The sequence below is a fragment of the Centroberyx affinis genome, unplaced genomic scaffold (assembly GCF_046629955.1).
Source record: "Centroberyx affinis isolate AG114_WGS23_722 - 3 ecotype Tasmania unplaced genomic scaffold, CSIRO-AGI_Caff_v1 ptg000331l_1, whole genome shotgun sequence".
Lineage (NCBI taxonomy): Eukaryota > Metazoa > Chordata > Actinopteri > Beryciformes > Berycidae > Centroberyx > Centroberyx affinis.
In genome coordinates, this window is record NW_027279006.1 from 68,527 (window position 1) to 90,730 (window position 22,204).

Genomic DNA, 22,204 nt, shown 5'->3' on the forward strand with positions numbered 1-22,204 from the left:
CTCTAACTCCCCCATGAGTTTCATGACACTCCCAATCCCCCACCCACCCCCACCCAGTCCCCTTTCAATGTTGCTGCAATTCCTTGGTCGTGATAGAGGTCAATAAAAGCTATAGATCACTCGATCAGCCGAAATCAGAAGTAGAGCCTTACGAGGAGCACCTGAAGGCAGCGTCTGTTTCCTGACTGTGAACTCCGAGCGCCTAACGACACGCCTGGTAGCCATGGCAACCAGGCGGTCAAGAAGAGGAATCCCACACCTGCGGTCAAACATGAGGGAATCTTTGGTTACATCAGTGCAGTGATCCTGTTACCTGAGGAGAGGAGAGGAGAGGAGAGGAGAGAGGCTGCAACTGAACACCTGTCTGCTGAGGGAGGGAGGAGGGAAGGAAGGAAGGAGGGAGGGAAGGAAGGAAGGAAGGAGGGAAGGCAGGAAGGAAGGAGGGAAGGAAGGGAGGAGGGAAGGAAGGAAGGGAAGAAGGAGGGAAGGAAGGAAGGGAGGAAGGAGAGGGAAGGAAGGAGGGAGGGAAGGAAGGAGGGAGGGAGGAGGGAAGGAAGGAAGGAGGGAAGGGAGGAGGGAAGGAAGGAAGGGAAGAAGGAGGGAAGGAAGGAAGGAGGGAGGGAAGGAAGGAAGGAAGGAAGCGAGGAGGGAAGGCAGGAAGTTAGCGAGGAGGGAAGGCAGGAAGGAAGGAGGGAAGGAGTGAAGGAAGGAAGGAAGCGAGGAGGGAAGGAAGGAAGGGAGGAGGGAAGGAAGGAAGGAAGGGAGGAAGGAGGGAAGGAAGGAGGGAGAGAGGGAAGGAAGGAAGGAAGGAAGGAGGGAAGGAAGGAAGGAAGGAGGAGGATAGATAGATAGATAGATAGATAGATAGAGAGATAGAGAGATAGATAGATAGATAGAGAGATAGATAGATTCCAAATATCTCCATTTCACAACTAATCAATGAACAAAATGAATTGAACCCCCAAATCTGGCTGTTAGTGCCTTGCTCATGCCCACCCCCAGCCCACACACACACACACACACACACACACAGCCACACCCACCTGCACGCACACACACACACACTCACACACACAGCCACACCCACACACACACACACACTCTTTCACACCATCCAATTAAAGCCGATGATTTCTACAGGAGAACTGAGGGGTCGAGGCATCCAGCCGTGTGTTTCCATCATGCTATAGATCTCTCTCTCTCTTCTCTCTCTCTCTCTCTCACACACACACACACACACACACACACATACACTCACACACACACACACTCACACACACACACACACACACACACACACGCAGCCATCAGTCTTGTAAAAACATTATTAATTGCGGTGTGAGTGTAGCCATCCATCTTCCCCCGGCTTAGACCAGCGTCAGGCCGCCTGACTCGCATGGTGAGGATGTGAAATAGAGGCTGTGTGTGTGTGTGTGTGTGTGTGAGTGTGTTTGTGTGTGAGTGTGTGTGTGTGTGTGTGTGTGTGTGTGTGTGTGTGTGTTAACCAGGCTCATCTGTCTCCAGTCTATTGATCCCACTGATGTTGGTCATTATTACTAGGCTACTGTGGAGTGGAATGCTGAGGAGGTGTGTGTGTGTGTGTGTGTGTGTGTGTGTGTGTGTGTGTGTGTGTGTGTGTGTGTGTGTGTGTGTGTGAGGAACGTCTGCATCCCTTCTGCCTGCCAATAAATCCAGAAGCCACATTGGCACTCAGCTCTAATGAAGATGGCAGTACCTCTAAGTCTTCTGTGTGTGTGTGTGTGTGTGTGTGTGTGTGTGTGTGTGTGTGTGTGTGTACATGCATGTCTGCCTGGGTGTGTCTGTAAGAGAGAGAGAGGGAGAGAGAGAGAGAGAGAGAGAGAGAGAGAGAGAGAGAGATCCGGAGGGAAGCCGTTGTTCTGCTGCCTTGACGGAAAAAGACAACAAGGAAAAAGTGTAAAATTTACCCGAATTTTAATAATTTACCTCCACATCCTCATGCCAGTCTGCTCTGTATTCATGAATAATGCAGAATATTGTGAACATTAGATTACATTATTATTGTGAACATTAAAGAGAAACAGCTCTGAACTACAAACAGCTACAAACCCTCATAATCTTCCTCACATTCAGCCTGGGAAAGCTTTGTTGATTTGATGAAGAGGCTTCGCTCTTTTCTTGATAACAGCCGGTCAGTAAAGCTGTGTTTATATTTATATTTATGATTATTCTTATTATTGTTTTTTTCTCTATTACTGACTTCCATATACAGCTTCCCATCAGTGCAAACAGTCAGCATCCAACAGAGAACCATGTGCATACTGGATATATAAGAGTCCTGTTTCTTACATTTCTATTTTTTAGATGGCTTTATATATTACTTATACTACTTATACTTGTATATTACTTATACTACTTATACTTGTATATTACGTCTTCATATACTACCTCAAAAAGAGACAATCGTTGTTGTTGCTCTGTGAAATTTGGTCACCGCTGTTTCCAGTCCATTATTACTGCCCTATCAAACTAAAACTAAGACCAAAACGTTGTTAAAAACATTGTTATAAACTGAAATAAAAATGAAAACAACACTTTATGAAAAGACTGAACCAAAAACTATCTTGTCTACTTGTAAAACTAACAAAATAAAATCTGTGAAATGCTTTTAGTTTTTGTTTAGGTGCAGGAACTGAAAAAATAATGTTGATTGTAGATAGAAATGTAGATAGAAATAATTGATGATGTATTGTTTGTATTACACAATACCTGTTATAACAAAATACCTGTTCTGAACTTCTGTCATTATGCCTAAAACAAACACCTGCCCTACTGAAAATACTAAAACTACAACTGAAACTATATTAGAAATAAACTAAAACTACCACAGCAACACTGAAAACTACTGCAACTAAACTGGAACTGAAATAAAAATTGAAAACTATGTAAAAAAAAAAAAAAAATCTAACAAAAAATCCCAAACTATGATAAGACTTTTTCAGCTTCATGCGCCTCCTACTGGCCAGAGTGGAAATAACTCTCTCTTTCTCTCTCTCTCCCTCTCTCTCTCTCTCTCTCCCTCTCTCTCTTCCTCTCTCTCTCCCTCTATCTCTTCCTCTCTCTCTCCTCTCTCTCTCTCTCTCTCTCTCTCTCTCTATCTCTCTCTCTCTCTCCCTCTATCTCTCTCTCTCCCTCTCTCTCCCTCTCTATCTCTCTCTCTCTCTCCCTCTCTCTCTCCATATATGAATCTATAATTCTTTTACAGAATCTAATGAATATTTATGAGCGGTCCCTTCGTCTGCGGCCGACCAATCAGGCGGCGGCGTGGGGAGCATAAATCAGCTGACAGCTTGCCTTGTCTGCTCTGTGCTGCAGTAAACGCTGCTGAATTATTTACATTTACATTTCAGGCATTTAGCTGACGCTGTCATCCAGAGTGACTCGGAATGAGTGCAAAGGTGGAATAAGCTTCAATTTCTAGATTGACAACGTTACAAACAGCTAGGGGCCGCAGGGGTCAAAGGTCACGTCACCCTGGTAACACGTGGAACAGAGGGATGATGGAGAAGAGCTATAGGGAAGGAAACAGGGAGTGAGGAGAGGAGGGAAAGAGGATTTTCTAAAGCTACAATCTGCATCTTTTCTCCTTGAGACAGGAAGCGCACTGTTAGCCCCGCCCCCCTCCTCCCCCCTCATCAACACCTGTCAGTCATCTTGATGATGTCATCAGGTCACCGCTGATCTGATGCTGATGTTCACCATGTTTCTGAACGTTCAGCTTCGCTCTTCTTTCTTTTCTTCCTGATTTCCTCCATCTTTGTTGTTGCTGTGACTTCCTGCTGTGCGGCCGCTCGCCTCACCTTGACAGACACACCTGGCTCACCGCTGGCCCCGCCCACAAGACACGCCCACACAGGAAATGATTTACTCCCCCAAAAAAACGCCCCAACATCACTAGAAAGACAGTTCCAGGCAAACAGGGGGATTTTGTGGAATATTATCCTGTTTATGTTTTGTTATTTTAATGTGAAAAAGTTGCATATTGCAGCTTTAACTTGAGACGCTTTTCCACCGCATCGTACCGACTCAACTCTACTCGCCTTTTTGGATTTCCATCGGGCGAGTACCAGGTCCCAGGTACCAGGTAATACTTTTCTTGGTAGCACCTCCATCGAGGTTCCAGGCGAGCTGAGGAGACACCAAAAGGAGACGTGAACACACTGCAGACTACTGATTGGTCAGAGAGAATCGTCATCATTGCGCGACACGGGACGTCCTGCACAAACCCGCCATATTCAAACAGCCAAGCTACTGTAGCGGCTGCAATTTTTTAAACTTAATTTAACTTAATTTTAATTTAATTAACTACTATTAAATAAATGGCAACCCGCAAAACCACGGCGTGGTCAAATGAGGAGGTGCAGACGTTCCTCTGTTTGGTTGCCGACGAAAGGATCCAGCGATCGATATCCTATTGTTGCTGTGTGTGTCGTGTTGAAGATGACGTCACGGCAGCTTCATGGTCGCTATGACGACCAGTTGTGGGGGTGGGGGGGCACACTGAGGGGGTACTATCTGCAGTGGAAAACCAAGTGGTACTACCAAAAGCGAGTAGAGTTGAGTCGAGTCGAGTTGAGCCAGTGTTACACCGAATTTGGTGACCCATCAGATTCTGTGACCTGCCCTGATGTTCTTACCCTAACCCCAACCATCTCACTCCTCATGCCTAAACCTAACCAACACTGCAGGTCACAGAATCTGATGAGTCACCAAATACGGTAGAGCACCGGTACCATGCGGTGGAAAAGCGGCTTTAAAGACAAGAGCGTCGGCCTGCTGCAGCAAGCACCAGAAGAAGAGAGAGAGGAAGAGGTGCGGGGGGGAAAGGGAGATGTGAAGTATGATTTACTGAGATGAGTTTTCAGGTTATGACTGAAGACAGACAGACAGCAATGTTACTAACCAGAGATTTACACATTCCCATACTCTTGTATTGATTTTCCTGTGTGTGCTGTCACATATCAGTGTGGACAGGAGCCAGAACGCACGCCGTAAATATTTCATATCTATCTGCTGTTCATGTGTAATATTTACTCAGATGTGTCACACCTCAGTGACCCAACCTCATGTTTTACTTTCCTTCCTTTCAGATAGTTGTATCTGAAAATGTAACTTTTACCAAGCTGCTGATTTCCCTTCCTTTCTTGTGTGTGTTTTCATCTCTGATTTTTATCTTATCAAATAATTTGTATTATGGAAGTGCTTGTCTCTCAAGTGATTTATCTCTCAAAAGGTTTGGTTGATGATTTCCAGAGGTGGGATGTAACAAAGTAAAAATACTTCATTACTGTACTTATGTAAGATTTTCAAGTATCTGTACTTTACTCAAGTTTTTCTTTCACTGAAGACTTTTTACTTTTACTCACTACATTTCAAAAGAAAAATCTGTACTTTCTACTCACTACATTTTCAAAACAGACTTGTTACTTTCGGGAAATCGGGAAGTGATTTTCTAAAAAAAAAAATTACTTTCAGCATCAGACGGCTTCCATCCCGGAAGCAGCTGATCAAGAGCCAGATGTGATCGGCTGCTTGTTCAGCAAAGCGACACCAAAAATTAGGGAAAGGGAGAGAGAGAGAGAAGCAACACGAAGAAGAGAGAAGCAACAAGAGAGAGAGTTAACGTTAGTGAATTCAGCTGCTGGGGTTCAGGTTCCTGATCTGAGCTGCAGACTCTTTCTCATCTGGGATTCAGAGGAACGCTCAACAGAAAACCAGTTTAGAACATTAGACATGACTTTTTTTAGAGAACGACTTTTACTTTTATACTTTAAGTAAATTTAAGTCCACATACTTTTATACTTGGACTTGAGTAAAGGATTTGAAATGGTACTTCAACTTCTACCAGAGTATATTTTTAAATGAGTATTTTCACTTTTACTTGAGTAGGGAATTTGTGTTCTTCTACCTCCTCTGATGATTTCTGATGAAAACTAATGTCAGAACAACATGGGAAGAACAGCAGAAACCAGAATCCTGAGGTTCCCCGTCCATATTGTGTCCATCTGACTCCCAGTTACCCAGGAAAATAAAAAATGACACAAATCTTGAGCCAGGCACTGAATCCCCAGCTGCTCAGTGTCCACCAGTATCAGCCTGTGGTGGACTGGTCAGCTCCCAGTGTGTGAACGTGTGGATCTGCATGGAGGTGAAGCAGGAAGAGTCTGGAAAACATGCAGCATCTTCAGCAAACCTTCACCGAATAAACAAAGATTCAAAAAAGCAGTCGCTCTTGAAAAGAACATCAGGCCTAATTTGTACTTATATCTCATGTTTTACTGGATTTAAACTTGAAAATGTTGTGAGCAGGTGAACTGAAGGAGTTAAATACAGATTTTTGGATTTTAGGATTTAAATGTCATAGAATTTAGATTTCATATCACAAAAAAAAGATGAGATGAAAGTTTATGATACCAGTGGGGAGAACATAATCATAAATAATAAATATATAATGTAAAAACTCCTTCTTATTCAATCCTATTAAATGATATTTGACCCACTTCTGTACTAACAACAGGCTTTTTGTTAGGAGAGAATGTGAAGGCCGTTTGTTTCAGTCTCACTCCTGGAATAAAAAGCAGGAAGCTGGGAGACTTTGTGAAGACAGACAGCGCCCTCTGTTGGTTTGTATCAGGACACACACACACACACACACACACACACACACACACACACAGACACAGTATTCTCCCTCAGGAAAGCAGCAAATCTCCATAAGCATGCAGTAAAATGTGAATATGAAATGTGGAAACGCAAGTAAAGTAGAATTGAACTGAATTTTTCAGACATTAGCAGCACGTCTTTGTTATGGAAATGAGCATGCTGCACACACACACACACACACACACACACACACACACACACACACATACATACACACATACATGCGCACATTTACACACGGGACATGTACAGACACACACACATACACTCCAGTGTGCACACACAAGCTGAAAGACACAAACACAAAAACACACAAAACACATACTAAGCATACAAATGCATACACAACACACACACACACACACTCACACACACTCACACATATATACTCAAACACACATAAGCATACGTACCAACACTGACATTCACATGCACATGCATGAATGTGCGCACACACACACACACACACACACACACACACACACATTGTGGTGGTGTGTATGTGGATGCAGAGCTTGTAAAGAATGTGATAATTTATTACAGCTGTCGCCTGTAAAACAAAACACATCTACTTCCTGCTGGCATATATCTGTCTCTCTCTCTCTCTCTCTCTCTCTCTCTCTCTCTGTCTCTCTGTCTGTCTCTCTCTCTGTCTCTCTCTCTCTCCCAAAGCATTTGCAAAGGATAAAGCCAAATAAATAACAGATAACAGACAAACAATTCTACAGATTCTACACATATCAACAATAGCATGTGGCATTTAAGACCAAGTATCTCTCTCTCTCTCTCTCTCTCTCTCTCTCTCTCTCTTCTCTCTCTCTCTCTAATTCAATCACATTACTCCATCCTTACTCTCTCCTTCCTTCTCCTCCCTGCTCCATGAATAAAAGAATGACAGACTGAACGGCTGAATAAATGAGGGAATGAACACACTCATAATCTCCATGTAGGAATATATAAAACGTCCTACTCAAGTCGAAGTACTGTTACTCTGCTGAAATTTTACTTAAAAGCTCCTGAGTTCCTCTTTAGAACAGAGAACATTGTCAGCTGTGATCTTTTCCATGTGATTCTAACAGGAGAGAGGACAGAGTTCAGACTAGATTCTTTTCACTGGAAACATTAGAAATGAGAAAATAAAGTGCAAAAACAAAGTAAAGTCAGATTCCTCTTCAGTTTGTCAGTTTACGTTGATCCAGTTTCTGTTGCTGATGGAGAGACACACAATCTGTTCTGTGATGGATGGGATTTACTGTAAGATGGACTGAAGGACAAGTCAAATTACTGACTTTAAAAAATACTACAAGCAGGCTACATAAAAAGCTACTCAGTTACAGTAAGTAAATGTCATTAGTTGAAATCATGTCTACTAACATACAAACATCACGAAGAAGCCTACAGCATGCAACCAGCCATCTGAGGAAGCACTGGTGTGTTTTGATGGTTGATGTGGTGAACTGAAGTGTGTCATCTCAATTTCAACAGTAAGCTGGACTGAACCCACTTTCCTCAGATCCAGGCACAGTGGGGAGCAGATGTTATGAGTATTGATCATTTACGGGAAATGTTTCTGAAGCAGATAGCTGTGGTGTGAAAATACTGTAACTTCAGTTGGTGTTTTTCCTCAAGGCGCAGCCGAGGGCATCATGAGGCAAATTCAGTCATTCATTCATTCAGTCAGTCAGTCAGTCAGTCAGTCAGTCATTCATTCATTCAGTCAGTCAGTCAGTCAGTCAGTCAGTCAGTCAGTCAGTCAGTCATTCAGTCAGTCAGTCAGTCATTCAGTGATTCATTCATTCAGTCAGTCATTCATTCATTCAGTCAGTCAGTCAGTCAGTCATTCAGTCAGTCAGTCAGTCATTCATTCATTCAGTCATTCAGTCAGTCAGTCAGTCATTCATTCATTCATTCAGTCATTCAGTCAGTCAGTCAGTCAGTCATTCAGTCAGTCAGTCAGTCATTCATTCATTCATTCAGTCAGTCAGTCATTCAGTCAGTCATTCAGTCAGTCAGTCATTCAGTCAGTCAGTCAGTCATTCAGTCATTCATTCATTCAGTCAGTCATTCATTCATTCAGTCAGTCAGTCAGTCATTCAGTCAGTCAGTCAGTCATTCATTAATTCAGTCATTCAGTCAGTCAGTCAGTCAGTCATTCAGTCAGTCAGTCAGTCAGTCATTCATTCATTCATTCAGTCAGTCAGTCATTCAGTCAGTCATTCAGTCAGTCAGTCAGTCATTCAGTCAGTCGGTCAGTCATTCAGTCATTCAGTCATTCAGTCAGTCATTCATTCATTCATTCAGTCAGTCAGTCAGTCATTCAGTCATTCATTCAGTCAGTCAGTCAGTCATTCATTCAGTCATTCAGTCAGTCAGTCAGTCAGTCATTCAGTCAGTCAGTCAGTCATTCAGTCAGTCATTCAGTCAGTCAGTCATTCATTCAGTCATTCAGTCAGTCAGTCAGTCAGTCAGTCATTCAGTCAGTCAGTCAGTCATTCATTCATTCATTCATTCATTCATTCAGTCAGTCAGTCATTCATTCATTCATTCATTCATTCAGTCAGTCAGTCAGTCATTCATTCATTCATTCGGTCAGTCAGTCATTCAGTCAGTCAGTCAGTCAGTCATTCAGTCAGTCAGTCAGTCATTCAGTCAGTCAGTCAGTCATTCAGTCATTCATTCAGTCATTCAGTCAGTCAGTCATTCAGTCATTCAGTCAGTCAGGTAACGCTTAATGAGATGATGCGCCTCTAGAGGGCGTCTTTGACTGTGAGATGCAGTGTTTCCCATACAGAGACACAAAATCAGAAGTTGGTCAGTGTATATAAATGGATGTAAATGGATCTCTAATGCACCTGATGTCGCATGACATCATGTCTGTAATTTAGAGATATACAGACAGCAGACCAGCAGACTGAGCTCAATCCACAGAGTCTCCCGGTGTGAAAACAAAAGTGAAACTTAAAGGATAAGGCTGGTGTTTTTTAATGCATCACTTACCGTCAATAAATCCTGTGAAAATAACAAAATCAGCAATGATTTTGTTTTGCTAACAAGCCGGGTCCCAATGCAGCCATGTCCCAGCAGCCATAGAACTCCACTGTATTAAAAAAACGATTAAAAACCCGTCACAGAGCCATGCTGCTGCTCTGCAGCATATTTCATCATCACCATGCACCGGGCCGGCCGACTTTTTCCTCAAACAACTTAATAAGCCGGCCGTAAACACTTTGCGATCTCAGGAAAGTAGTTCCGTAGCGCAGAAAATAGTCCCCGGGGTAATGAAGAATTTGTTCCCATTTGAATTTGATTTGGTAATAACTATAACAGTCTGACTTTTCGTGGTAACAGATAACGATTTTTAAAATTGAAACTATGTCTTTGTGAGCTGTATTTAAAGGTTTTTAGCTTACAATTGGAGCCAATGACTTCCGGTTTGAAGGCTTTCACATTCCACAATTTGCTCCAAACTTACCTGTGTTAGTAACAGGATTTGTAGACAGTAACACGTCTTCTGATGTCCTACGAACTTTAAACCTGCACTACTTGATTTCAGACCCTGTAACCAATCCTGAAACTAACGTGTGCTATGAGACGTAAAGATATAAACAAATAGCCACACACGTGAGCCAGCTGTGTTGTTGTTTTCACCTCTTTTCTAAAGCTTGTTGTCATGTTCAGACTGAGTTGTAGCTTTTTTTTTTTTCAAACGAGCTTGTCTCCTCCCTTGCTGTTTGAAAGCGGTGCTCTCCCCCTCCCATCCCTGAAAAAAAATCTTGTAATGGCAGAATTGATGTAGTATGGAAGCCCATTTCCCCCAGTGTGATGAAAAAAACGGTCCTGTAAGTCATTATAATGAGAAACTCAAAATAATGCCTTAGTATGTCAAAACAATGCCTTAGTATGTCAAAATAATGAGTTAGTATCTCAAAATAATGAGTTAGTATCTCAAAATAATGAGAAACTTTCTCAAAATAATGAGTTAGTATCTCAAAATAATGAGAAACTTTCTCAAAACAATGAGTTAGTATCTCAAAATAATGAGAGAATTTCTCAAAATAATGAGTTAGTATCTCAAAATAATGAGAAACTTTCTCAAAATAATGAGAAACTTTCTCAAAATTATGAGTTAGTATCTCAAAATAATGAGAACATTTCTCAAAATGAGTTAGTATCTCAAAACAATGACTTAGTATCTCAAAATAATGAGAGAATTTCTCAAAATAATGAGTTAGTATCTCAAAATAATGAGTTAGTATCTCAAAATAATGAGAAACTTTCTCAAAATTATGAGTTAGTATCTCAAAATAATGAGAACATTTCTCAAAATAATGAGAACATTTCTCAAAACAATGAGTTAGTATCTCAAAATAATGAGAAACTTTCTCAAAACAATGAGTTAGTATCTCAAAACAATGAGAACACTTCTCAAAATAATGAGAACATTTCTCAAAATAATGAGTTAGTATCTCAAAATAATGAGTTGCTTCTGTTGCTTTGGCGCATTTGAGAAAACAACACATAGTTTCTCATTAAGTCACAAGTCATTATTTTGAGAAAGTTTCTCATTATAATGACTTACAGGATCTTTTTTTTTCATCACACTGGCGGAAATGGGCTTCCATAATAAAGCGAGCGAGTAAACTAGTAAACTTGCTACCTGCCTCTTCACTTGTCATTGTGGGACATGTGACCTTCAGTGGTAGAAAAATCTGGCAAAGCGAGACTAGAGGTAACGGGTGATATTTCTCTGTACGTTTGTTTATTTTAGCCATTAGCCTTTATGCACTGTGTGTGTGTGTGTGTGTGTGTGTGTGTGTGTGTGTGTGTGTGTGTCTTAAGGGGCTTCTGTAGCCCGGTAGTTTTGCTGTGTAAGTTTACAAATGTGTTGCGGTTTCTGTCACCCTCTAGTGGTCAGAAAATCGCTTAGTGCAGCTTTAACAGGAGGTAACGTAAATATCTTGTGGTATTTGGTGTCATGCTTCAGTGCATAGAATTGGACACGCACACCATGGATCTGCACAGGATCTGTGCTTGTTTTTAATTTGAATGAATTGATTTCTTTCTTGTTATCCTTAATTGAAAAAAAAAAAACTTCTGTTATTGCAGTTTGGAGCTTTAAAAAAATCCTCTTTCCCTTCTCTCCTCAGCTCATTTCCTTCCCTGTCATCAGGGCGCTGTGACCTCTGACCCTGCACCTCCTTCCTACTGGTTGCTTGTAGCCTAGTGTTGTTTTTGTTTTCATCAGAGAGCAGCAGTGTGTGTGTGTGTGTGTGTGTGTGTGTGTGTGTGTGTGTGTGCGTTGTTGTTGCTGTTGTGTGTATCTGGTTGTGTGAATGTGTGAAGCAAGTGTATTTGTGTGTGTGTGTGTATGTGTGTGGGGTGGGGTGTGTGTGTGTGTGTCCCCTCATAGATAGACTATCCCATGCATACTGAGATAGTAAAAAATATGTATATTATTATTATTATTCAACTTGGATTGCTTGCTTCTTCTTTTCAACGTATTTCACTTGTAGGCGGGACTTCCCATCGATCGACCAATAGGATCATAGGACACTGGATGTGCTTTGAAAGGTCACTCCTAGTAAAATCGGCGTTCCCGGCAATACTGACCAATAAAACTAATGAAAGTTCGTTCAGTCCCGCCCTCACAAACCTCCCGCCCAGTCACAACCTTTGTAGTTCAATAAAGCGCTATTCGACAGGGTCGTTTTGCGGAAGTGACTTGGCGATGGGCCAATCACGGATGAAGGAGGGTTGTTTCTGTCCAATGGGCGTTTAGGACGTAGACGCTAAGCTTATAAATGACAAGGTGACAGTCTGTCTCATCCTACATTCATTGACTGCCGCTGTGCGCGAGAGCAGCTTATCCCGGACCCTCCGACTACTGTCACAAACCGGTAAACTTCATATTTACAGGTTTTCAAACGGGGTTATGCTGAATATGTACAGCTGTTGAACTGCGAGTGCTTCTGACACTTATTTGATCCGTATGCATTGTCAGGGAAACGCTTGTATAGCTAACGTTTTCTAGCTTGGTAGCTAGCTAGCTAGGTCGGCCATTCAATGACTTGATCCATGGGAATGACTTTTCAGACAATTCGTCATTGTACTTGTATTTGTTTTGTCCATGCGACCCTTGTGGATCAGTGACACCGTGGACGCCGCGGGCCGGACAGCCGCCCTGGCTGTCCCCCTGCCGGTGTGTGTTGTGGGCCGGGCACGGCGCGGCCAGGCTGCGGTGACACTTGGATGTAAAATGTCTGACTCGATCACTCCGGGCCTACCGCGCACTAAAGCTCAGCGGTTCGCCACTGCAAGGACAAACCCGCCGGAGATTTGCAGGGACGACTCGCCTTTTCAACTGCAATACAATCCGTTTAGTTTTTGTTGAGCGGGGAACGCGCCGTACCCGCATTTCAGGCCCCATACGTCCGTCTCTGGGTCATTTTTGACCTTCAAGTGTGGAGGCTGGTTAGCTTAGCAACTTAGCTTAGCTCCAGCGCTTCCCTTCGTTAGCCAGGACACCGAGGACGTTAGCTAACAGGTATTCAAGATAACCTTTCTTCTCCCCCTGCGTTTTATTATTGGACTCAACGGCCTCAATGTATTTTTCACCAAAACAGATCCTCTCTGCATGTGGATTGGCTGACTTAGACATTACCTGGAGAATACTACCAAGGCAACATGTCCTCCGGGTTTTAGCTAATGGCGTCTGAAAGTGGGAGTGTATTATCCTGAGTGTTAAACTCATTCATTCTGGCAGCATGTGTAGGCTGATGTTGGACTAGCAGACGGCCTGTCTTGGTTGATCCTTGCAGGAGTCGATGCAATTGGATTAGCCAACTGGCCGAATCGCCCTGCTGGAGCAGCAGACCAGGGAGTTGCACTCGTTGATCAACTTGTTGCTGGACTTGACCTTAGCATGCCCCTAGTTTTACTTAATTGCTTCTGTGCCATTTTTCCTGAAATTAATTTTGCATGGATGATTCCAGTCCGCTGGAAATCTACAGACGCTGTTCTGTACTTTGACCCAACATAGAATAACTTGCATCTGTGGCTTATGAAACCTGCAGGCCAGGAAGGAACAAACTGTTCTACTTAGCTGCAGTTGAAGCATTCCCCCTCTATCCTACACCTGATTCCGACCAGGCACTGCAGTGCTCCAGGATGGTTTATAATACGGTTTATAATATTTTTAAAATAACTTAAGTGTATTCAACCTTTGGGCCCTGTGTCCTTGTGAAGTGACCAGACATGTTGCTGAGATTAAGTTCACTGGCCTTGTTGATTGGAGATAATTGTGGACTGTTATGTGCATCGTCTAGGGATTCTGATTTCTTTACATGGGAATAAAAAAAAAAAAAAAGCTGTACAAGTTTGTCTAGATGGCTGCTGGAAGAATATGGTGTGGCAACACACCCCCTCCGCCCCTCCCCCCTCCACTTCAGCTTGAACTGTCACTTCACTACTGTTACTGTTAGGTAATCTTGAGCTTGGAAAGTTTCCTTAGTGGAGCCAAATAAAAGTAAACCTGTTTTCTCATTTACTGTCTCCAGTGACTTACTTTACTTAATTTTACCAGCATTTGGCTGGTGGCTGATTTTAATTTATCACCAAGCAAAATTAAAGTATTTTAAAACCAAAACTGTCAAGAATCTAGCAATTTACAAGAATAATTTACTTTTCGTTTTTTATTCATGGAAGGCTTTGCCAACATCACACTGAGTAAGTTGTTGTGGCTTCCTGATCCAGTGTGGCCTAGTGGTTTAAGACTGTTACCACAAGGTCACAAGTTCAGCCTGTGTTCATGAACTTGTCCAGGACACATGTTGGCAGCAGGTTGGGCTAGTAGTGACACTGTCCCGTAAGTTCACAGGTGTGATTCCTGTCATAGTGTCCTTGAGCAAAACACTGAATCTCCTACCTGCTCACTGATAAGTGAATTTTACTAAGAAAACAAACTAAAACCTCTTCTCTCTCTCTCAGGTTCCAGCCATGTACGCCTGCGCCAAGTTCGTCACTTCTCCTGCTGTGGTATGTAAACTTTGGCTTTGTGAAGACTGGTCTTCAGTTACAGTGATGTGGTTTAGTTGACAGTCCTGTTGTCCAGACACATCGTCACACTGAACACCAATCAAAATCTTCAAATCCAAGCAGGCTTGGAGAATTTACCTCGAAGCCTGTTCAGTCACAATACAGCTGTTTCTGGTCAATGTGCTTTCAGTCAACAAAGGAAGATGCCAAAAATTAATTGTTTTTAGAACCAGTATCAAATTCTTGAATGACACCCAGGCCTAAGATGAAACATTCAGAGGTTTATGATCATACAAGTGAGGTCTCAAAATATGTAATAGTTTGTCATCAAGGACACAAATGCCGCTTTTCCACCTCAGGTACCGGCTCGACTCGACTCTGCTCGCCTTTTTTGGTTTTCCACTGGGCAAGTACCAGGTACCATACTGCCTAGTACCCGGTACTTTTTTTCGTAGCACCTCTGTCGAGGTTCCAAGCGAGCTGAGGCGAAACCAAAAGGTGACGTGAAAACACTGCAGACTACTGATTGGTCGGAGAGAATCGTCATCGCGACACGGGACATAATGCTAACGTTAGCTACAACGTTAGCTTACCCTCTTGCGTCACCTCGAGCAACCAGAGAGCAGTCTGTTGTCTCTCTGCCTTCAGCCTCTTCTGAAATAAAATCTGTTTCCTTGCTGTGTCGCGTTTCATGCAGCGTCGCAGCGTCACTATGACGACCAGTTGTGGGGGGTGGGGCACATTGAGGGGGTACTGTCTGCAGTGGAAAACCTTACTACCAAAAGCGAGTCGAGGCGAGTTGAGCCGGTACCATGCGGTGGAAAAGCGGCAAAAGTGCAGCTAGAGACTTGAACCATTGTAGTTGTCAGTGGCCGCCATGTTGGCTCCACTCTTCCTCTCCATGGCAGTTGCTAAGTAACTGGTAATTCCATGTCAGCTGATCCTGTAGCATGTTGGGCATCTCAGTCATGGAAGTGTTGTGGAGGACGTGGTTCCATATTGAAATCACTGGGTTACACAGCACAGTATTGGCAGCACAATAGTGCCGATGATACAACCTGGATTAAAAAAGAAAAAAAGCCATTCCTGGTTCTGAAACTTCAAATTTGATATCTGGCCTACAACGGTACTTTTATTAGGAATCTTTCTTCAGTGAATGATGGATCTTTTCCATAACACTATGGCAATTTAAGAAAAAATTCCTGAATGTCATTATTCAAAAACTGTAATTTTGTCAAAGACTTGAGATACTATCTTTAATAAAATAAAAAGTACAATCAGAAGTTTTTATTCTGTTACCAGCGCTTTGTAATCTATTTTATTGTTATTAATCACAATTAGTAGTCTTGATAGTTTTGTCAACAAAATGATCTTATTGCACTTTGTGCATCTTATTTACATCTTGAGTATTTTCAACCGCAGGGAAATGGTGATGTAGCCTAGGTGGTTCTGTGTATGTTAATTAAAAAAAAAAAATGGCATCAAGATCAGCAAGTTTATTTTCAACAATATCTGACAAGACAGGGGTGAAATCATGAAATTGTTGAAAATCTTAAATTTCCTTGCCGTTGAGTGTAATCTCAGTCTCTTTAATCCAAATGTATGCACGGATCACACAGTCTCAGCACAGCGGCCCACATAGAAAGTCTGCTTCCCAGTTGTTTGGTTGTGATTGGTCTGTTTGTTGTCTGTAGCTGCGTGGGGGGTCCAGAGTCCTCGCCCGGCCAGTCTCCGTCTCCCTCTTCAACAGACCTGAAGCCTCATTGGAGCAGCAGGTGAGTCTCTATCATTTAACGTTCAAGGTTCCTACACAGGTCTGGAAGGTCTTGCGGTATCAGTGTGGCTCCGTCCTTCAACTGGAAGGTCTGGGTTGATGCAGGCGTCTGTCCTGCTGAAGCGTCTTTTGAGTAAGAGACTGAATCCCCACCAGCTCCAGAGATGCTTTTCTGTAACTGACCCTGACCTCTGCGGTGGGGACAGAACCAATTTCAGGATCAAGCACCAGGAAAGAATTAATTACCCGGTCCCAAAATTATTGGTAGTATTGCTTAGTCCTACATGTCACATGTTCTGTAGCTGTGAACTGCCTGTCATTTCACATATGGCGATCGTTGTGAAGAACCCTGTTTTCTCGTCTTGTTCCATCATACCGATAGCTTCTGACCAAAATCTCGTCCGTAGCTTCACTATAGAGCTACCTGCGTCTTGTTTGCCTGGGTGCTGCTCTCCAGTCCAGTCCTAGCGCGCCAATGGAGACTCAAAAATGAAAGCACGAAGCACCCAAGGCATGTCTTTTGCACCACCTTGATGGTTCACTCTGTAATAAGACATGTCGGTAAAAGGGCATAAATATAAACAAATCTCAAGTCGTGCCGATTTCTTACAGTTTTGAGAGAAACCGTGCAGGAAGTTAAAGGAAAGTGGTCGGCTTTTAGTGAACCGTACTGAAATCAAACCGGAGGAACACGAAAGCCTCGGGAGCCGCTGCTGCTCCTGCGCTCTCTCAAACCACCGAGCACATCGGTGCCGTCTTTAGGGATGTGTCGTCACTGGCATCGAGCCAGATGGGAACAGTGACATCACGCCCAGCGCTAAAACCATTCACCGGCTGATGGGCTCAAGGGAAACAGATCTCATCAGACTGTGGATTGACCGGTAGGATCATTTGCAGCATTTTAGCCCTTTGAATTGTCTCTAATTATCGAGTAAAAGAACATGGAGCAGTCATTAATTGAAAGAGCATCTAGAATAAACTTGAATGTGTTTTGAGAGGGTAGGCATGCATTCAAAGCAGCCTATCTAATATCCAGTTTCATCAATAAGAATGAAAGACTTTATATAAAAAGACCAACTGGAGTTTGCACAGGTCAGATGTGAATTATGATCGGGACGCAAGAACGAATCGGACCTACGGAAAGTTTGAATACCCAAACGTGTAAATTTCTCTCTACTGACGTTTTAATGCACAAATTCGTTCTCACGTCTCATGAGTGAGACCCAGTGAGCGCAGCAGTGGTGGCGTGTGACCAGTCATGGATCGCCACTCGAACCCTCAGCCTTGGGACCCCCAAAGTTGTGTGTAAATTGTGTCGAGGAAGTTTTCCCCCCAGCTACACTGCAGATCGAGTTCCTTCTGAGCCCGAGACCTCAGACCGGTCCGACTGTCCTGCAGTCTAAACGGAAGGCGACTGTGCTTTTGCCATCAGGACACCCCTAGACTGGGATGTCCTGCTTGAGGGACTTGGGGCGCGTTCGTACCAAGCAGCTCTGCAGCGTACTATTTGAGCTCTAGCGGCACCAAATAACGGCACCGAGACGCCTGAAAACATGAGATCCTCTAACGAGAACAGCGGTGCATTAGGGAGAACATGATCCAGACTAACTTCAGGAGACGACCCCAAAAACCAAATGGAGAGATGTATGTTGCTGTCTGATTGCCAGCAGTTCCTCATGCTTAGAAAAGCCTATTAGAGCCATATTAAGGGGAATGATAATTTTTACATCATTATTCTCATTTTCATTGAAAAACATATTAAAATGATTATGGTGTGATTTTTGCGGGGATCTGTACCAAACAAAGATGTTTTCTTAAGTCTGTAGAATATGATGTGTAGGCCAGGACATCTCTGCAGCACCACAATATTTCATTAAAAATGCTATTTTGACACATTTCACCTTTAACAAATATTGAGCCTCCAGCGATTTGAAAATTGCTGTAGGCCATATTTCGATTAATTGTTCAGCCCTAGTCTGGACCAATGCTCGTTCTGCTATTTCTTCATGTTCATGTGCAGACAAGTCCATTTAAAAAAAAAAAAAAAAAAAAAAAAAACTTGGACTTGGTTTTATGTAAAGTTTGACTGTTGGCCATTTAAATCTTGTTTCTTACATTGTATTAGCCTTTCCTTATTGAATGTTAATCATTTTCTTGGTTTTACAATGTTTTAAGCTCTTCTAGTATATAAGTGCTATACAGTTGTTCATTCCCTCCCACCTTCCTCTCCTCAGGCTCTGTTGCCAGTCAGCCAGTCTGCGGTTCTGACCCGCTCCATCCAGACCAGCGCTGTCTCCCGGGACATCGACACCGCCGCCAAGTTCATCGGCGCCGGTGCCGCCACGGTGGGCGTGGCCGGGTCAGGAGCCGGGATCGGAACAGTGTTCGGCAGCCTCATCATTGGCTACGCCAGGTAACGACACCCAGGATTGGTCTGGGTTTGTTGATATTTAACATGCGTATTTATTTGCCCTGTAAGGGGCCACTTGGATCCAAAAAACTTCAATGTTATTGAATCAAAGTACTTCATTTGGAAGGCCCAGCGTGGCCCTCGGGCCTCAGTTTGAGCTGCGGCGGTAAAAATTGATTCTGATTTTCTTCCTTCAGTAGAAAGTTTCATTTGTCATTCATGTGTTGAGTGGGTTTCATTACCCTCGGGGCCCAGTCAGGGTTTCCGTTAGAAGTCCACGTGTCCTGGAAGATTTCAATGACCCGGACAAATATTATCTGTGTTTATTGAGCTTAAAGGCAGGCTATATAAAGAATGACATCATCAAGGCATGTAGATTTATAATATTTTTTATTGAAAAGTAGGCTACTTTTGGTTATACATTATATTCCAAATAAAATAAGTCCCGTCAATAGACTCACGTGCATAACGCCATCTGTCAAACACACACACAACATTACCATGCAAAATAGAAAAATAGGATCTTCTACTATGAAAATTTGCACTTTACTTTGTTCCTGACATGCTATTTTGTTGCCAAATTGCCATATGCTGTCACCATTACGCAATGCCAAAAACTGTGTCCCTCTCACCATTACGCAATGCCAAAAACTGTGTCCCTCTCACCATTACGCAATGCCAAATGCGCAATGTGCGTTAACCAACATCACACATTGCCAATTGCGCAACCTACAACGAAGAAAAACAACACAGTAAATATGTAGAAAGCTCAGCCCAGCAAAAAGTCATGAAAATAAACTGCAAAGGCGTCTTACCTTCACCTGACACACAATGTAGGCCTACCCAACACACACACATCGCCCTTGATTGGTTAATACATTACGCTACATTCAAAACAATTTAGTAAATCCTCCCCAGTTGTGTCTCATGTCACTCAAATCAACTCACCTAGTGCAATATTTATTATTACTTTACTGAAAGAGACTCAAAGCTGCTCATCGGGAGCAGGTCTGGAGACAGACTGGGAGCAGGTCTGGAGACAGACTGGGAGCAGGTCTGGAGACAGACTGGGAGCAGGTCTGGAGACAGACTGGGAGCAGGTCTGGAGACAGACTGGGAGCAGGTCTGGAGACAGACTGGGAGCAGAACTCAACCTGTTGCTGTAACTCAGTCTCAGTAAAACAAGGAGCACAATGTTCCAATAATTGTGCTTAGAGGGAATTATTTTCACCGGACATTATGACCGGAGAGATTTAAATACGTTGGGACTTCAACAGATTTTACCGGTTAAAAAAACGGTAATTACCGGATAACGGAAACCCAGGGCCCAATTCTATTATTTCATTGCTGTTGGGGATAAACGACTTTTTTCCTTTTTTTTTGTAATGTAATTTTTCAGGCTTGGGCTACTGAAACCTGTTAAAAGTTCATTGTACAATTTCAAAAATATTGGTGTCTGAGGCAAAAAAAACTCATATTTCATTCAGCAGATGTGTGTTTTCTGTCAGCTAGTGGTGAAATAACACGTCTTTTACACTTCACATGTCCTCACTGTGTCCGTCTCTCCCCACAGGAACCCCTCCCTGAAGCAGCAGCTCTTCTCCTACGCCATCCTGGGCTTCGCTCTGTCTGAGGCTATGGGTCTCTTCTGTCTGATGGTGGCGTTCCTCATCCTGTTCGCCATGTAAACCTGGCAACACACACCTACACCTCCTCTCCCCTCACCTCTCCTCCCTCTCTCCCACCTTTCCTTCCTTCCTTCCTTCCTTCCTTTCGGAGGGGGGTTTCCAGAATGGGAACTCTGAACGAGCGGACAGGCCATTCCAATCAATGGAAACGAGAATATTATTATTAAAAAAAAAAACGGAAAAAACACCCCACTACACCTGACGTTAACAACAGAACCTTCGATCCTACCTTTTTATGTTCCTACGCGCTTATTTTTGTTTTTCTGAAGTTTTATGTAAGACATCACTTCGGTTGAAATCGAATCTGTCCAAAATAAATGGTTGGGATAACTAAAAACATCCTGCAGTGTTTTGATCTCTTTACTTATTCATTCCTCAGAAAATGGACGTTCTTGCCTAAATAAACAGGTGCTTGGTTGGAATGTATTGCTTTTGTTTTTCTTTTCTTTTTTTTTAAAGATTAAGTTTGATGATGCATGCCTGTTTGTTTCAGAAAGCAGTGATTTATACAGTGAGATTCATTCTGACTACAAATTACAGCACATGGTTAATTTTAATACATTTCAGAGCACTTCAACTTAAAATTTGGGTGCTAATTTAGGGTTTTTGAAACTAGATTCCCCACTTACACCTACTGTAAAAATATAACGATGTGTTAAGATGACTAATTCCTGTGCCAAACTGGCAACATTCAAAGATGGTTTGCTAGTAGCACATTTTGTCACTTTTACACCACTTATGTTTTAGAGTGTGTACGACTGGGGCTGCAGCGCCCTTTTGGGTTACAGTCTGTCCCAAAGCTTGAAAGGTCACAGGCCGGATACCCGCAACAGCCATGTGTCCTGCTGAAGGGCCTCAAGCCAGATGTTGAAGCTCAATTTGTGGCTGAAGCCATGATGATAAATGCCAGATCTGTACAGCTGAAATGGAAGATGTGCCACACTTACAAAAAACTCCAATGGGGAGTAATGGAAGTTCATAAACAAAGATGGTTTAATGTGTCAAGCAAATTTGACAGGCTCCATAATTGTTTAGATGTTAATCTATTTTCACACTAAATGGTCACAACTTATCGTTCCAAGTCAGTGTTTCACAGTAATTCTTTTCTTGGATGACACATCTCACTGGAGAGCAACTGACCAGCACAGACAGGAGGAGATACAAGGACAAGAACCTGGTAGACACTGGTCTTTGAACATAAAGCAGGCTATATTTGCTATTTTGAAAAAATAAGGATGCTCAAGATCTCCTGGTTATAGACTGGCTTTGCATGTTGGTTGTAACCAGTTGCTCTCTCTCCACAGACGAGTAGATATATCACAGCATGAACTGGGGGGTGGGGGGGGAAATACTTCAGACACCTGCAGTTCACAAACTCACCACTTGGGGTCAGTAAATATCTAAGAAGATAAATGAAGTTCGTTGACAGGGTAACGGAGCTCATATAGGCTTTTCCAAAGTAGGAATCATCCTTCGAGTCCAAGTGTGTTTATTTGTCATACACACAGCTTACACTGGGTGAACAGTGCAATGAAATGCTTGCATGCTGGTTCCTCTCAGTATGAAAAGAATAGGAACATGTAATTAACAAAGATA

The 22,204-nt window shown here is 42.8% G+C and overlaps 1 protein-coding gene across 2 annotated transcripts; it reads left to right on the forward strand.

Annotated features, from left to right (window-relative positions):
* The first annotated feature begins 12,495 nt into the window (after window positions 1-12,495).
* atp5mc1 (ATP synthase membrane subunit c locus 1) lies at window positions 12,496-20,947 on the forward strand. 2 transcript variants are annotated; one of them, XM_071515206.1, is made up of 5 exons: window positions 12,496-12,599; window positions 14,689-14,736; window positions 16,431-16,511; window positions 18,745-18,923; window positions 20,494-20,947. In XM_071515206.1, exons 2-5 carry the CDS (start codon window positions 14,698-14,700, stop codon window positions 20,606-20,608), a joined length of 414 nt encoding a protein of 137 aa, XP_071371307.1. In that variant the 5' UTR covers window positions 12,496-12,599; window positions 14,689-14,697; the 3' UTR covers window positions 20,609-20,947. The 2 variants fall into 2 exon arrangements, with proteins under 2 accessions (XP_071371307.1, XP_071371308.1); XM_071515207.1 differs by lacking the exon at window positions 12,496-12,599 and adding an exon at window positions 16,929-16,938 and having other exon boundaries at window positions 16,431-16,504.
* The last annotated feature ends 1,257 nt before the right edge of the window (window positions 20,948-22,204 follow it).